The sequence below is a fragment of the Nicotiana tabacum genome, chromosome 12 (genome assembly GCF_000715075.1).
Source record: "Nicotiana tabacum cultivar K326 chromosome 12, ASM71507v2, whole genome shotgun sequence".
Taxonomy (NCBI): Eukaryota; Viridiplantae; Streptophyta; class Magnoliopsida; order Solanales; family Solanaceae; genus Nicotiana; species Nicotiana tabacum.
Genome location: NC_134091.1, coordinates 34925741 through 34942179, shown reverse-complemented (window position 1 = coordinate 34942179; position 16439 = coordinate 34925741). Strand labels below are relative to the sequence as shown.

General features: G+C 34.6%; 1 protein-coding gene across 1 annotated transcript; it reads right to left on the bottom strand.

Annotated features, from left to right (window-relative positions):
• Positions 1 to 1826: 1826 nt before the first annotated feature.
• Positions 1827 to 3695, bottom strand: LOC107825003 (7-deoxyloganetin glucosyltransferase-like). The gene is made up of 2 exons (XM_016651829.2): positions 3009 to 3695; positions 1827 to 2906 (listed from the first exon to the last, which is right to left on the bottom strand). The coding sequence occupies exons 1-2, from the start codon at positions 3529 to 3531 to the stop codon at positions 1975 to 1977; spliced, it is 1455 nt and encodes a 484-aa protein (XP_016507315.1). The 5' UTR covers positions 3532 to 3695; the 3' UTR covers positions 1827 to 1974.
• Positions 3696 to 16439: the final 12744 nt, after the last annotated feature.

The following is a 16439-nucleotide window of genomic DNA, read 5'->3' as shown; positions in this document are numbered from 1 at the left end:
GGGTAAAATTTGATTATGTAATTTGACCAAATAACTTGTGACTATAATTGTCCAAAATGTGGATAAGTTCAAAATGTCTATGTGCCAATTCTCAGTACTTGTACTGAGTATTGCCATTTGTCTAAGTAATAAGGAGTCTTATTTTCAAGTTGGTTACGTGATAGACCTGCAGGCTTTCGGTGCTTATGATGTAGTTTTGATTTCCTCCGCGTTACGAAAAGTAATGCATGTTTAAGAAAATCAATTGTGTTAAGCTGATAGCATAATCAGATAAATATTATTCGTTGAAAGACATATGCTAACGAAGAATTTCGTGATGCTTAATTGTGTGAATATTAGAGTTAAATACCCAGAGGTGTTGTTATGTCAAATATCACCAGTTTCTCAAATTATACATGGGGAGGCAACTAGATTTTATCATGATACAACTATTTTTTAACTTTCATACAATATTCAAATAAATAAAAAATATATAAACAACGGAATACAATTTACCTATAATTTTACTATAACTTTACTACAATTTCGTAAGTATATTGTATGTCATGTCTTCTTCTTCTTCTTCTTCTTCTTCTTCTTCTTCTGAAATTCAGCCAAAACCAAGTCTAATCTTCACCAAACACCCTCCAAATTGAGATATAAACTCCAAACAAAATTCTCAATTATTTGCAATAACATCCAATCCAAACAAATAATGGTTTTTGAAAACCCAAATTTGAATTCAATAGGGACTGCATACGTATTTGACAAAATTGTTAATAGCTGTATTTTTATGACTTGCTCTGTGTCCGCCAAGTGCTTGAAGCGAATCAAATTGTTTTTTGCATGTTTTGCACTCAAAAATTTTATGTCCCAATGATTGATTCCTTTTCATTATATCTACACAATTCATCATTGCTAGTTTCCCTGCTCATAGTATTGATTCTTCTTCTCTGCTTCTCTTTAACGTCATGGCTTTTGAAACTTAATTAGTCACAGTGAGAGAAAGTGATGAAGAAAGAAAGAAAAATTGACGTGAGAGGCGGTAGTAAGGAAAGAGGAGAGGAGAAAAAAAAGAGAAAAAAATGTAACTAAATCCCCTAATTTAAGACACTAATAATGAATTGTATATAATTTGTAAGTAATCCTTGTTTAGGGTGGGTAATATACAAAACTAGGACAAGTTTGGTAAATAAGTTTTAAATATTGTATAGGAAGGAAAAAATCTCATATAATTAAGTAGGTCTTGGATTACAAACTTCGTAGTTATTCAAAAAGGCTTTTTTCATTTTTGGCCCGCGCTAAAAACTATTTATATTCGGTAGTCGAAAAAGTGTATAAAATCTGTATAATTTTTGTATATAACATACATAATGTATATGTATACAAAAAAAATATATATTTCCGACTATTATTTTGAGAGCAGCTATACAGTGTCATATTCTCTTCAAACTTCATCAAAGCCCACGTCATAAATAGAAACATCTCATAGATGACAAATAAATTAATTATTTCTGTTTATTGAATTGTTTTTGATGATTTGGACTGCTGATTTATCCCGTGGACACCTCCTGCTTCTCTTGATATTTTCAGGGGCAAAAAAATGGAAGTCTCTGCAAGTCTTATAATGTTTATTTCTAGACGGGTATACGATCCAATGGAGCCATTGTCTGTCTCAGCTTTCATATAATCCTATCAATCGGTTTCGTGCAAACTGCGGTTGTCTCATTAAATAATTGGAAAAGCTAATTATTAGACTTGTAGGCGGTTAGTGGACTCTTTATTTTTTTGTCACCTTGGAAAATTTGCAAGGCATAGTGCCTTGTAGGGACCAAAAGACCTTGAGGTAGCAAGAGATAATTATTTTTATCATAAGACCATATTAAAGTACCAAAATACAACATAATTGAAAGAAGAGCAACAATAATTAAAGGATCTGACAAGATCTCAACACAAGACAAGATAAAAATCAACCACTTATTGATAAATTAATGCTTAGTGTTTGAGGAGAATTTCGTTGATCAATTTATCTATTGCCACAAAAGATGATCCTTCTGGTTTTTGAGTAGCTTCTTCAGCCAATTTCTTCCATTCCATTGACTTTTTCTTCATCTCTTTGCCTTTCTCACCAGCCATCAACTCTCTCACAAGGCTTTTAACTTCGTCCCTTTTCACGTTATTGTCAATCTCCATTCCTATTCCCCATTGGGTGCCTTTAAACCAACAATTAGTTTGTTGTTCGGCGAAGAATGGCCAGCAAATCATTGGCACCCCACTTCCAATACTTTCAAGAGTCGAATTCCATCCACTGTGAGTCAAGAAACCTCCGATTGCAGAGTGGCTAAGTACTTGTTCTTGCGGGCACCAACTTGCTAACATCCCTCTTTCTTTAGTTTGTTCCACGAATTCGGATGGAAGAATTGCTTGTTCCCCGGTTACAATATCAGGCCTTATAATCCACAAAAATTCCATTTGGCTATTAGCAAGCCCCCAAGCGAATTCAATTAGTTGGTTCGGAGTCATTACAGTTATGCTTCCGAAATTAACATAAACAACAGAATTTGGTTTCTTGGAATCTAGCCATTCTAGACACTGTAGATCCTCCTTCCAAAGATTGGATCCCAAGCACTCCAAATTCTTGTCCTCAATGTGTTTTACAAGAAAATGCAAGGGCCCAATGGCATATATCGGAGGAAGAAGGGTCCGAAGTGATTCAAGAACTTCCTTCTCTAATGGCTCAAATGTATTGATTACAATAGCAGAAGCAAATTTGCTTCTATCTGTTTCTTGGACAAGGAACTTGAACATATATTCATCTGGATTTGTACTTCTTAAGAAACTTGGCAAATCCCTTAAACGTATACCTTTCATACCTGGTATCCAATCCAAAGCCGTCTCCAAATATCCATTTGTCAAATTACTTGCATCTGCAGTTCCCCAAAAAGATAAAAGAACAAAAGTTAAACACAAATGTATTTGCATATGAAACTGATTTGGCTATTAGAAGAAGGAAGAAAGCATGACTATACCTTTAAGTGGAAAATATCCTTTGTCAGAAAGGTCACGATAATGCATGTAACCTAACAAACCACAAGCACTAGGTGTCCAAAAGAGAACTTCAGGGATTCCCAAATCTTGAGCAGCATCCAGAGTGAAGCTCATACAACCATCAGAGACAATGCACGAGACGCGTGGCACGTTAGATGAAGAAATAGTATTGAGTTTGGCGAGCAACTCTTTGAAAGGACGTAAACAAGTAGTGGTTGTGGATTCACATAGAGATGGAATATCTTGAGTTGCATCAGCATCACATGGCGGGAGGCCATCAGGAATTGTCTCGAAACGAAAGGATGGAAAGCCGTTGAGCGAATCAGGGCCTCGAGACTTAAGAAGACGTCTATGGTTATATTCAGTGTTGACAAAAGTGATATGAAAGCCTTTGTGATGAAGAATTTTGGCTAACTTTAACATAGGGTTAATGTGACCTTGGCAAGGATATGGAATGCAAACTGCATGAGGCTTGGCTTGTCCATGAGTTTTAATGGAACCCATTTAGTTACTAGTTTGAACTCAAAGAGTAAAGATGAAAGAATGGTCTGATTTTGCTAGATGAAGAAGATTCAGGTATTTATGGATAATATTAGAAGAAAGGAAAAAGGTATGATGTTAACTACAGGGGTAAGAGTTTTTAAGTCTAAAATAATTTGGAAATGGGAGATCAGTCAAAGTTGAAATAATCGATCAGTTCAAATACGATAAAAAGGCAAACTAATACATATACCTAGGGGTGGCATGTGGGCGATTAGGATCGGGACCGGCCAGAACCGCAAGCCCACATGGGCGGTGGGCTTAAACGGTCCTAACCGGATAGGACCGGGACAGTGGAGTGGTGGGCCGGATAGTGGGCCGGTCTCATAGGTGAGGCCCGCGAGACCGAGACCATTTAAGATCGGGACCGGCTCAGAAGTGGACCGGTTCAAGCGGTCCTAAACGGTCCTAAACGGGCCCAACGGATAATTTTTTTAAAAAATTTTTTTGACCGTTTGGCCATTTAAAAACTAGCCGTTTGGTCTGCCAAAATAGTCGTTGGCTATTTGTAAAATAGTCATTTAACCCCCCAAATTTTGTTTTAACCCCAAACTTTTTATAATTACACTTTTTTCCTATTTTCAACTATAAATACCCCCTCATTCTTTCATTTTTCTCACAAAATCATCAATCTCCCTCAATCTCTCTCTAATATTCTTCTATAATTGCTTACTTAATTGTTACAATTTGTGCAAAATTGTGAAGTTGGTGAATTGAAATCTTCAAGTCTTCAACGGTAATTATTTTTCTACAAGTTGTTCGTCAATTCGGTAAACTCGTTCCAACTCTTAAGTTTTAATATTATAGTTTTGTTTGTTTTATTTAGTTTGCTTGATTAATTAAGATGGCTTATTCCCTAAAAAAAATATTTAGTAAAAATAAGGGAAAATCCAAGAGTGGTGAATCTAGTGGCCAATCTGTTCCTCCTCCACTTTCCCCGGTTCCCCGGCCGAAACCTGTTACCCGTCCTACACCTGCTATTCTTGATAGCGATAATAGTTTATTACAATTTACCGAGAGTCAATTTTGCCATAATATTGCCCCCGGTGAACAATTAAACCATGAATATATGAATGCTCTTTATGGTAATCCAACTATTGATGAAAATGATGACGAAGAAATAGATTTTGATGAAACGCAACCGGATAACGATACACCCACTAGTCCTGCTCCTGAAGTTAACCCAACTAATAATAATCCAAATGATCCCCCGTCTGACCCTCCTATTACTGCCCCTACTTTTTCTAGACAACCTTCTAAACGGGCAGAAACATCTCTTGTTTGGCCATTTTTTACTCAACTAAGAGAAAAAAATAGGGCTAAGTGTAAAACTTGTGGCAAAGAGTTAGTTTTTAAATATGTTGAAAGTCGGAGGATGATGCTTCGCCTGGAAGCGGTGATGATAGTATACATCTTACGATATACTATATATACATCTTAATATAGTAAGATGTATATATAGTATATTCGATAGTATTATAAATATATATATATATATATATATATATATATATATATATATATATATAGAGAGAGAGAGAGAGAAAGATGTATATATAGTATATAAATCGAATATTAATGTATAAATCTTAAGATGTATATATAGTAAATCGAATATAGCTTATATATCTTAAGATGTATATATAGTATAGTATAGTATATATATTATAACGCATTGCTTTGAATATCTCTTTACAATATTTTTGTCTTTAAATTTGAATTAAAAAATTTAGGTGACAATTCTATAATATAATTTACTAGGAATTGCCTTAGATATTTTTATTACCATTTTTTTCTCTAACTTGTATAAAAATAATTTAAAAAATAGAAAGTTTTCGTTGGGCCCACTTGGGCCCGCTTAGGACCGTTTGGGCTCGCTTAGGCCCGGGATCGGCCCACTTAACACGGGACCGCTAGTTCGTGGTCCCGGTCCCGGACCAATTCCAACGAGAAACCCGCGAAGCCCAGGACCGCTTAGGACCGGCCCGCCTAGGACCGGCCCACTTAGGACCGGACCACTTAGGACCGGGCCCGGCTCACATACCACCCCTACAAATACCATACACTCGAAAGCAAGTAATAATAATTAATATGAATGCTGCCCTCGAGGATGTGTAGAAGAAGGTATTTTTCGATTTCTAGATACTCTATTAATCTTGATAGTTGATACGAAGATGGCTTATTTAATACTCACTCCGGTCCACAATAAATGACCAGTTTGCTTTAGTCACGCTCATTAAGAAAATACTGAATTCTATACAAAAATATCTAGTATGATTAAACTACCCTTAATTAAACATTGGTTACATAGTTATAGTGGATTTAATGTGAGGAGTAAGAAAACTTTTTAGGAATGTGCATATAAAGGTAAAAGAGTACAAAGAAATTGAATTTTTTCTTAATTATATAAATTGACACTTATTTTGGATAAAAATAAAAAAACAAATCGGTCACTTATTATGGACTGGAGATAGTAATACTTGAGCTAAAGTAGTTGGTTTTCTTTGGCAGCCAGCCGGCTTGAACTTGTTGAGTTTATTTGATTGGATTTATTTTTAATTGGTGATTAGAAAAATAATATGCAGATCTTGGAACAAGCGAAGTAGGTTTAGTTTATGATTCAACAATTATTTTATGCCATTATGATAACTTTGCATATTATAGTTTTCACACTCCAAGAAGCAAGTAATGTGAGGATCCGATCTACACGATTATTGTAGAAGGAATATGTACTTTCATTCGATTTTAGTGAGAAATCTCACTCCTTTGCTTTTGCTTTGTGACTTTGGTCTTGGCGTCTTACGAGACAATGCTGCCAAAAGATCCGTGATTTGGTAAAAGTATAATAATAAAAATGAAGGCATATTCCAAAGTTATAAAATATGCATATACTATTAGGACTCTCAAGTTCACAGATCTGTTCATATATAATTGCATATATCTTGAGTCTTGACGTTGTTAACGAAGTTAATTTGAAAAATAAATGTTAAGGATCCGTTTGATTTAGTGATTCACATACGTAGTTGTAAAGGCCAACACTTTTTTAAAAGTTCCACTTTTATCTAACTCCTAAGGTAATAGATAGACACCGACGGTAATAATTAGCAACACTAATTTATTGAAAACTTCAACTGAATGTCAAATCATTAATGCAAACTGGTCCTATAAAATATGCTACAGAAAGGAAATAAGAAAGTTATGAAAAGAAAAGAAAAAGTCAAGAAAGATCAGAGGGAAAGAAAGAAATTCTACTAGCTCTTTTTCTTTTCTTTTCTTTTTTCCTGAAATGCTACTAGCTGATATACAATCTCTGGTTTTGGGATATACAGTCTCTAGGAGATATGTATCTTTTTTATCTTCTTTAAGTAGTGGCTTGTTTGTATAAAGCTTGGTTCAGTTTAACTCGAGCTGGATTGGAATTCTTTCAAACTCAAAAACATCAACAATTATAATTACATCTCAATCTCAAACAAATTGGTGAATATATAAAATTAAATCTAATGTTCAACCATGTTTATTTGGGTTAATTTCATGAATGGTTACTTAATTATTACTTTATTGCACCAAAGCAGTTAAACTATTTTTTGTAACAAAAAAGTCACTCAACTTTACTAAACTATCATGAAAATCATTAAACTAGTATTTTTATCGAGTAAATTTCATTGGTAGTCATTCAGTTTTATATTTATTTCCAAAAACTTACTTTTATTTTGCTACACAAAAGTCATTCAACTATGTATTACCCAAAAGTCACTTTTTTTCTTTTGTTACACAAAAATTATTTTTACTTTGCTATAATTATAACTATAGACACTTGGGCCAGATTTTATAAAAATTTTGACTGAAAAGTCTATTATACCCTTGGCATTATAAATCCTTCCATTTATAAAGTATATACTATATACTTTATATTATTTTATTATTTTTATAATATATCCTACATTTAATTTTTCCCACGACTCCCGTCTATCATGATTAATACAATAACGCCATTAATTGATAACCAATTTAATAAAACCATCAACTGAATCAAGAAAAGAGTCCTTGCAAATACAAATCATCAATTGAATCAAGTGAAGAATCCAATCCAAACACAAGCCCTAAAAAAGAATTTTTTTTCGTTTAATTCTAGAAAACAAATAAGGAAGTTGAGGGAAAAAAATACACAAATCAAACTCTATAGGGGAAGGAGATTCGTATCATCTTCATCTTCTTTAAGCAATGATTTGTTTCTCCTTTTAATCTAAATAAATGGATGTTGGTACAAGTTGGTATGCTGAAGATGTAAAAATACTTTGAACACATTGCAATCAAAATTTTCTGAATAATATATATGACATATATCTTATAATCAATACTTATTATTTGACTGCTTAATATAATAAAAGAACTAGCTCAATCCATCCACACTACATTGTCAAATATGTTGGGCAGCTGCTTTGTCTGCTTGGCGTGCCTTTCTATCTTGGCTATAGGTAAATTTTGTTATTATTTATCATTTCATTTCAGATTTACAAATATCACAAACCTAATGAAGAAAATAAAAAGGGCAAAGACCTAGGAAAGGAAAAACTAAAAATATTGGCCAAATCCTACTGAATCCTTGACATCCTACACATTTCCCTATCATGATTCACATGCAAATTTAAATTTGAAAAATTGAAATCAACGACGATATACAACATTAATTAACCAGATCCATAGCTTAATCATTTCACTATTAAAGCACTGTTAGACCCAATAATTTTGTTTTATATAAATAGTGATTGGTCTCATCCGCCATGATTCATGTAAGTTCGAGGGGTAACCGGGTATGTGTAAATTTTAGAGCATTAATTAAACTGTTTGGACATCAGATGAGTTATTAAGTTTAAGTCTAATATTCACATTGAATATTATTGAACGAAGAAAAAAATTCAAGTATACTGACGAACTAATGGTTTTAAAAGCTAAGCTATAGTTTAGAAACTTACTAACAGGAACTAAAATATTTACTGTACTACTCTAAGGTCTTTGTTAAAGGTAGTTTTTATAGTGAACGCATAATTAATAACATTCAATTTTTAGTCAAATCAGGTCAATAATCAAATCCTCCCCCATACTAATTAATACGACACTTAACCTTATTTATTTAAAAAATTTGTTTCCTTTTTTCTCCCACTTGTCTCGGTCCTTCTTAATTCTTATAGTTCAACATAGACAACAGCGGCCTGTCGATATATGCAAAAATTGTATTCAAATTGGTTAGTTAATCTGTTCTTGTCTTGAACATATCATGATTCATTAGACTATTCTTGATCTCTTTTTTTTCCCTTTTGTTTTTTCTTTCTTTTTAACAAAGTAGTAACAGGTCAACCTGCTTATAAGGAGAACTGCAGAGGTAAATGAGCACGCTTTATCAAACTTAACTTAGAAAATCGCCAATTCTATTGCTTTTTTGATCCAGTCAAGCAAGAATGCAACTGTATAACATTGTTCTGTGCTATATAAAATTATATCTAAGGTTATTACTAAGAGGATGCAACTAGTTATGAATGATTTAGAGACACAGTCAAGCGGCATTTGTGCAAAGCAGAGCTATCACTAATAACATCATGTTAGGTCATGAGCTTGTCAAAGGATATGATCGGTATATGACTAAAATGGGTACGCAAAAGGCATACGGTTCTGTAGAATAGGACATTAGATGAGTTATTAAGTCACCCTTCTTGCTCCATTTATGGCCATATCCCATTTTCCTACGTCAGACTAAATCCCAAATCATGTAGTATCTAAATTGTCTGGTGAAGCGCACTAGTAGCTAATTTTAAGTCTGTTATTTAAAATATATTCATAATTTACAATATATTTAAAGATTAGTCAATTCATCCAAACTTCGGGACTAAGTATCCTGAATCTAAGTATTCTAAATTGAGGACTAAGTATCCTGAATTTTTGAGTTGCTAATTTGAAATTCAAGAGATAAAATTCTAATTTCTGGACACAATATTTGAACTTTAGAATACAATGTCGTGAAGTTAAGTTGAACAAATTAGCTAATCTTTAAATATATTATAAAGTGTAAATATATTTTAAATAGTATACTTAAAAGTGGCTATCCGGTGTCATTTCCACCTAAATTGTCTTTTTGGTTATCAAAAACCATCTCACACTAAAATGACATTGGACCCGTCCATTTTTAATAGTATTTCGATAACGTCATCATCAGAATTAACAAAGGCCCAACTGCATTAAAAAGGGATATGGAGTGACTGAAGAAGAAAAAGAGAAAACACCCTCTATAGCCCATCAAAATTTTAATAGCCCATGTTTTTCTCCATGGACCCGAAATATCCCTCCGGCCCAAACATATAACATCTAATAGCCCATAAATGATCCATAAGACACTAACCCACCCACGTCTTTTAACTCACGTTTTTTTTCCATTCCACTCGGTTCTCTTGATACACCGGTTTCTTCTCAAACACAACTTCTCCATTTTTACTCTTGCTCTCAATGTAAGTCTAAATTTCAGTAGGTTTTCGGATTTTTGTTCATAGTCAAGTCTATAATGCAGGAAAAGAAGGCGTTGAAGAAAAATATAAAGCTGAGGGCATCTCCAAATACTATGAAATTAACTGGTAAATTAGTGAAATATAACCCTAATTTCAGTAGGAATGATGATGAAGATTTTGTTGATTCACCAGAATTTGGGTGCGATTTGGGGCATGCAACCCCTAAGTCTGTTGAAGCAATGCAAAATACCCCTATAGAAGAAATGCAAAGTACCCTTATTGATAGATGGACTCGTTCACGTAAAGGAACTCCCAACGATAGGGTAATCAGGTCACAAACCGCTCAGCGTGTAATTATTAAAAAAGGCACGAGTTCAAAAAAAAAATTAAAATGGTGGAAAAGGATGTTATGAAGGATAAGGGTAAAGGTTCTAAAAGGAAAGCTAAAAGGGATGGGGATGATGTTTTATAAATAAATAAAAAAAAAAATTCACGTTGATCAAAAATGTTCTAGCTCATATGATTTGAGGGTATTTTCTAATGATATAACTTTGACATGTGTGTGCTTAGTTTATTTTAGTATGTAGAAAATTTATCCAATATAGCAGTTATGTTCCAGATTTGTATATAAAAATGTATCATATTTTTTTCATATTGTATATAATTTGTATCAAGTCGATAAGTAATGTACAATTTATATATAAAGTGTATCATTTATCCATCTAGTGTATAAGTAATGTTTAAACCGCATATTTGTGGTTGTTATGAAGCTTATATATATTTATATTTTTGTATTTTCTGCAGCTTTGGGATTACTATATTCCTTTGGGTGATCGTTGTAGTACTCGTATCAGTGTACATATAAACTCCAGTATAGTAAAATATTTGAAAGGTACTTTGGATGATCAGCAACTTGAGATGTTTATAAGAACATATTTTGGTTATTTTGTGGACTTGCCCGAATATTTTATACATGTATTGGTAAAAAAAATGACATGATGCGTGGACTATCAACAAGCTGGCGGGGCATGACACGTGAAACATTGATGTAAGGACAAGTGGCACTCTTAATTAGACGAATTAAAGAATGCAGAAAAGGCACGGGAGAAATACCCACAGGGTTACATTGAGGAAAGAACTGGACCTGCCAGTTATTAAAGGAGAAATAGGAGCAAAATGAATGAAAGCTACAAAGAAGGAAAGATACACGAACTTGATGTAAATAAGGAAGGAAAATCGGTACAGTTACAAGGAATCTTTAGTCATAAATAAATCGGTTACGGTAACATATGGTAACAGACAATCAATACAATTAATACCATTAGTGAGCCCAAATTAAGTGTGGGTACCGTTATAATTGTATGCTCCTATATAGGGACATAAATCTCATTTTGTAAGGGCAAATTATGAATAATTATATGCTCCTATATAAGGACATAAATCTCATTTTGTAAGGGCAAGTTATGATTATTATTGAAATACACACTATTATTCTTTGCTTTATTCTCCAAGTTTTAAGACTTAATTTTGGGGAGTAATTATCAGTTCATTTCTTATTTTTCTTTGTCAGTCATTTCCATTCTTTGATCTATTCTTCCAAAATTATTGGGAAAGTGAAGTAAATCTTGGTTATCAGTAACCCAATTTTTTCTAGATATTGACTTTAACCGAGAAATCTATTTTTGGTTAAATAAATTTATTTTGTTGCCGAGAATCTGATAATCTATTCACTTTCCAATCTTTAACAATAAAATATGTATACTGTTAACGACAACAACCAGGTGAACCAACAAGGTGCAACTCCACCTTACCACACACCAACGGGATCCCCTCAACAGTCACGTGGGAGTTTGCCTGCAAGGTCTACCTCTCGCGCTGATGATCAGCAGGGAAATGACCAAATTGTGGAGCAAGATACTCTAAAGCAATTGATTGCGGAGCATGTGAATAATGCGTTGTAAGCTTTTGTCAAAAGATTACCCAATGCGGCGCAAATTCCTCCACCAGTTAATACAACAACTTTGGAAAACCCGCGTTCAGGGCTTGATAATCTGGAAGTGGAAAAAATCCTAATGAATCTTGTGATGGAAGGTCAGGTACTCCGAATAATTCTAATTTACAAAGTTTAGTGCTAACTTTACAGAAACAATTGAAGGAACAGAACGATCGTATAGAGAATATACCATGCGCACCACCCATAATCAAAGGGGTAGATATTGATAAGTATTCACAACAACCCTGGAAGCCAAGTGCTGCACCTTTACTAATTCCTAAAAAGTTTAAAATTCTTGATATTCCCAAATATGATGGAACAACTGACCCTCGAGATCACGTGAATGCGTTCACTACTGGCGTGAAAGGCAACGACTTAACCAAACAGGAAATCAAATAAGTTTTGGTTAAAATGTTTGGTAAAACATTCACAAAGGGAGAATTAACATGGTATTCTCTTTTACCTGAAAATTCTATTGATTCTTTTGCTGAGCTTGCAGATTCATTTATAAAAGCATATTCAGGAGCTCAAAAAGTTCAGAAAGGGATGGAAGACATCTTTAAGGTTAAACAGGGGAATACAGAATTGCTCAGGGAATTCGTAGACAGATTCCAGCGGGAGATGATGTTAACTCGAGTACCTGATAAATAGGAGGCTATGGCATTCGCAAGCAACTTAAACGAGAAACGTTCAGAAGCTACGAGGAGGCTGAAGGAAAGTTTGCGAGAATTTCTAGCAACCACTTGGAACGATATGTACAACAGGTACAGTCCAAAGTTGCGGATAGAAGAAGATACAGTCGCACAGCCAAGGGCCGATAAAAGAGCAGGATCGAGATGTGCAGAATCAGAAAAAAGATCTGGTAAAAATAGGTACGAGCCGTACATGGGACCTGATGGGCGATACTCTCGATCTAAATAGGAGAGCGTACGATTCAACTCGAGACCAAGGCAAAAAGATACGAGTTCTTCATCTAGGTTTAGAAAGGAACGGGAGGCTCGAAGCAATAATTCCAATACGCAAGCGAGGATAGGAGATTACAACTTTAATATCAGCACCTCCGAGTTAGTAGTTGTTTTAAGAGGTATGAGGGATAAGGTGCAGTGGACTAAATAAATGAGATCAGATCCAAGCAAAAGAAATCCCGATTTCTGGTGCGAGTTTCATAACGATCATGGCCATAGAACAACAGATTGTAGACTTCTACAAGGAGAAGTCGAGCATTTGTTGAAGCAAGGTTATCTTACTGATTTGTTCAGTGAGAAAGGAAGACAATCATATATGAAGAACAAACAAGAGCCCTCAAAACCTCCATCACCAAAAAGAACAGTTAACATAATAACTGGGGTAGAGGAAGTCAATGGAGTAACATATACAGCTGCAAAAAAGACGTCAAAAGTCACGGTTACTAATGGGAAGCGAGTTCGCTAGGTCTTGGATGGTGATAGTATAACATTCGATGATGAAGATGCAGACAACTTGATAATTCTTCACAACGATGCATTGGTAATATCTTTACTTGTACATGATACTAACGTAAAATGAGTTTTGTACATGATACTAACGTAAAATGAGTTTTGATTGATCCAGGTAGATCAGTGAACATCATTTTACTGAGGGTGGTGAATGAAACGCAAGCTAATGATAAGATGATACCAAAGGCGCGGTCCTTGTCAGGGTTTAATAATTCAAGCGTTATCATAAAAGGGGAAGTTGTACTCACCACATTTGCAGAAGGAGTTGTCAAGGATACAAAGTTCCAGGTGATAGACGGACATGGCCTACAATATAATTCTGGGAAGACCGTGGATTCACGATATGGACGTTGTCCCATCCACATTACATCAAGTTATCAAATTTCCTTCATAGTGGGGAATCCATCAAATCTGTGGAGATCAACAAGCTTTAAGAAGTATCAACTCAGTGGTGATTGCAAGCGCGATAACCAATGATGTATATGCAAAATAGCAACTACATAATTCGGTTGAGGACGTTGCTACAAAGACCTCAACTGAAGACACACCAGGACAGACTGATATTGAATCGAGACCCGATGTTATTCTAGAGCCAGAAGAAAATGAAAATAATAAGACAAGTACTGAAGAGCTCGAAGCTGTAGTGCTATTTGTATGCTGGCCAGACAGAAAAGTTTACATCAAAGCAAATTTAAGCCCATAAATGAAAGGTAAGTTAATTGAATTTTTACGAGCTAATGCGTGATTGCTATGCTTGGTCGCACTCATATATGACGGGTATACCACCGGAGGTGATGACCCACAAACTTAATGAGGATCCATTATACCCACCTGTCATGCAGAAGAAGAGGAAGCAAGGATCCTTCAAAAATCAAGTGACCCAAGATGAGTTACAAAAGCTTTTAAAAATTGTGTCAATACGAGAGGTAAAGTACCCTGGTTGGTTAGCTAATACCATGGTAGTTCCCAAAAAGAATGGCAAATGGTAAGTTTGTGTAGATTATACTGATTTAAATAAGGCTTGTCCTAAAAATTCATTTCCTTTACCGCATATAGATCAACTAATTAATTCTACCACATTACATGAACTTTTGAATTTTTTAGATGCATATTCAAGATATAACCAAATAAAAATGGACCCTTTAGATGAAGAAAAAACTTCGTTTATCACAGACAGGGGGACTTATTGTTATAAAGTCATGCCATTTGGCTTGAAAAATGTTGGAGCCACGTATCAAAGATTGGTGACTAAAATATTTCAAGAACATCTGGGAAAAACTATGAAAGTCTACATAGACGATATGTTAGTCAAGTCAACACAGGCGGGAGATCATTTTCAACACTTGTCAGACACTTTTGAGATTCTCCGCAAGTATAATATGAAGCTAAATCCAAACAAATATACTTTTGGCATGGCTTCAGTGTTTTTAGGTTTTCTTATTTCTAATAGGGGTATTGAAGTGAATCCTGCGCAGATCAAAGCAATCGAGAAAATACCAGATATACTCATGAGCAAGAAAGAAGTGTAGAGATTAATAGACAGGATAGCAGCCCTTGGGAGGTTTATATCAAAGTTATCAGAAAAAAAAATTTAAATTCTTTTCAGTATTGAAAAAGAAAAATCAGTTTGAATGGACCGATGAGTGCCAACAAGCTCTCAAGGACCTAAAGTCGTATCTATCAAATCAGCCTTTGCTAGCGAAACCAAAATACAGTGAAAGGTTGCTCATTTACCTCGATGTGTCAGAAGTGGCGATAAGTGTGGTGTTGGTACGAGAAGATAAAGGTAAACAATCTCCAATTTATTATGTTAGTAAATCTTTACTAGATGCTGAGACACGACATCCACACTTGGAAAAGCTTGCTTTAGCATTAATTATGGCATCTAGGAAGTTAAGGCCTTGTAACATATCTTTTTGAGAAATAAATTTCTTATGCTATATGAGATCTTTTTGGGACATATTATATACAAAATTGAAGGTCTTGAAATTTAGTTTCCAACGCTCTTAACCGTACGTTCATACGACCCCCCGATAAAAAGTTATAAGCATTGGAAGAAGGACCAATACTAGGGTGCCAAGTAGCACCTTTTGACTTTTCAAAAAACAATTGGATATTTATATCCTTATCTCGTCTCCTTCTTTAATTTTCCAGAGAACACGACCTAATAAGACCCCTAACTTTACTCTCAAGCTCTCCTTAAGGGTTTCCAATGAGATTATCATCTGGGGCACTAAACCAAGTAGCGATAACATTAAAACGATCCCTACAACATAAGTATCGCTATATCGCCTTTCTTTTTCTTTGTAGTTTGAGTTTTAGAAGGTACTTCATAATTAAGAAAACGTGTACTTTCTGTATTTAAGTGTTTAAATATCGAGGAAGGTTGATAAATTCGTTTCCTAATAGTTAGAACTTACTGGACGGTAATTGGAAGCCGTGAGTTCGAATTATTTGACTTGTAATGGACCGTTTTGTGGGCTATTTTGTGTTGCCTTTTGACTGTCTATTTTTCTACTGTTTAATAAGGTTTTGGAGGACAAATTATGTGGAGAAACGCCACATAATGACGGAATGGTGGGCTGGTCATTTGTCGTTACAGTTTTTAGGTTGTTTGACACTACTTTGGTTGTCGTTTTATGTATGAAGTGATTAGGGTGTGTGGGATGTTTTGTGGTATATTGTGATGGAGATAAGGTTTGAAAATGATGCTCACATGTTATTATTGTTTTTTTTTTTTTGTTGTTATTGGTATATTGTATTGGAGGAGGGCCTAGTTACAGGGGAGATGCTGCCCAAATTTACGTAAACGAGCTACTAGTTTAAGTTGTGGACTTAGCCTTTACTCAGCACTGATTTTGAATCTCCTTATGCTGTGGTAGATGGAGTTGAGTTGTTTGAATAATTTCT

Excerpts from the sequence above, each read along its gene's own strand:
- LOC107825003 (XM_016651829.2), bottom strand. The coding sequence starts at position 3,531 with ATGGGTTCCATTAAAACTCATGGACAAGCCAAGCCTCATGCAGTTTGC. Across the intron at positions 2,907-3,008 it reads AGGATATTTTCCACTTAAAG|ATGCAAGTAATTTGACAAAT; the intron begins GTATAGTCATGC and ends GGGGAACTGCAG.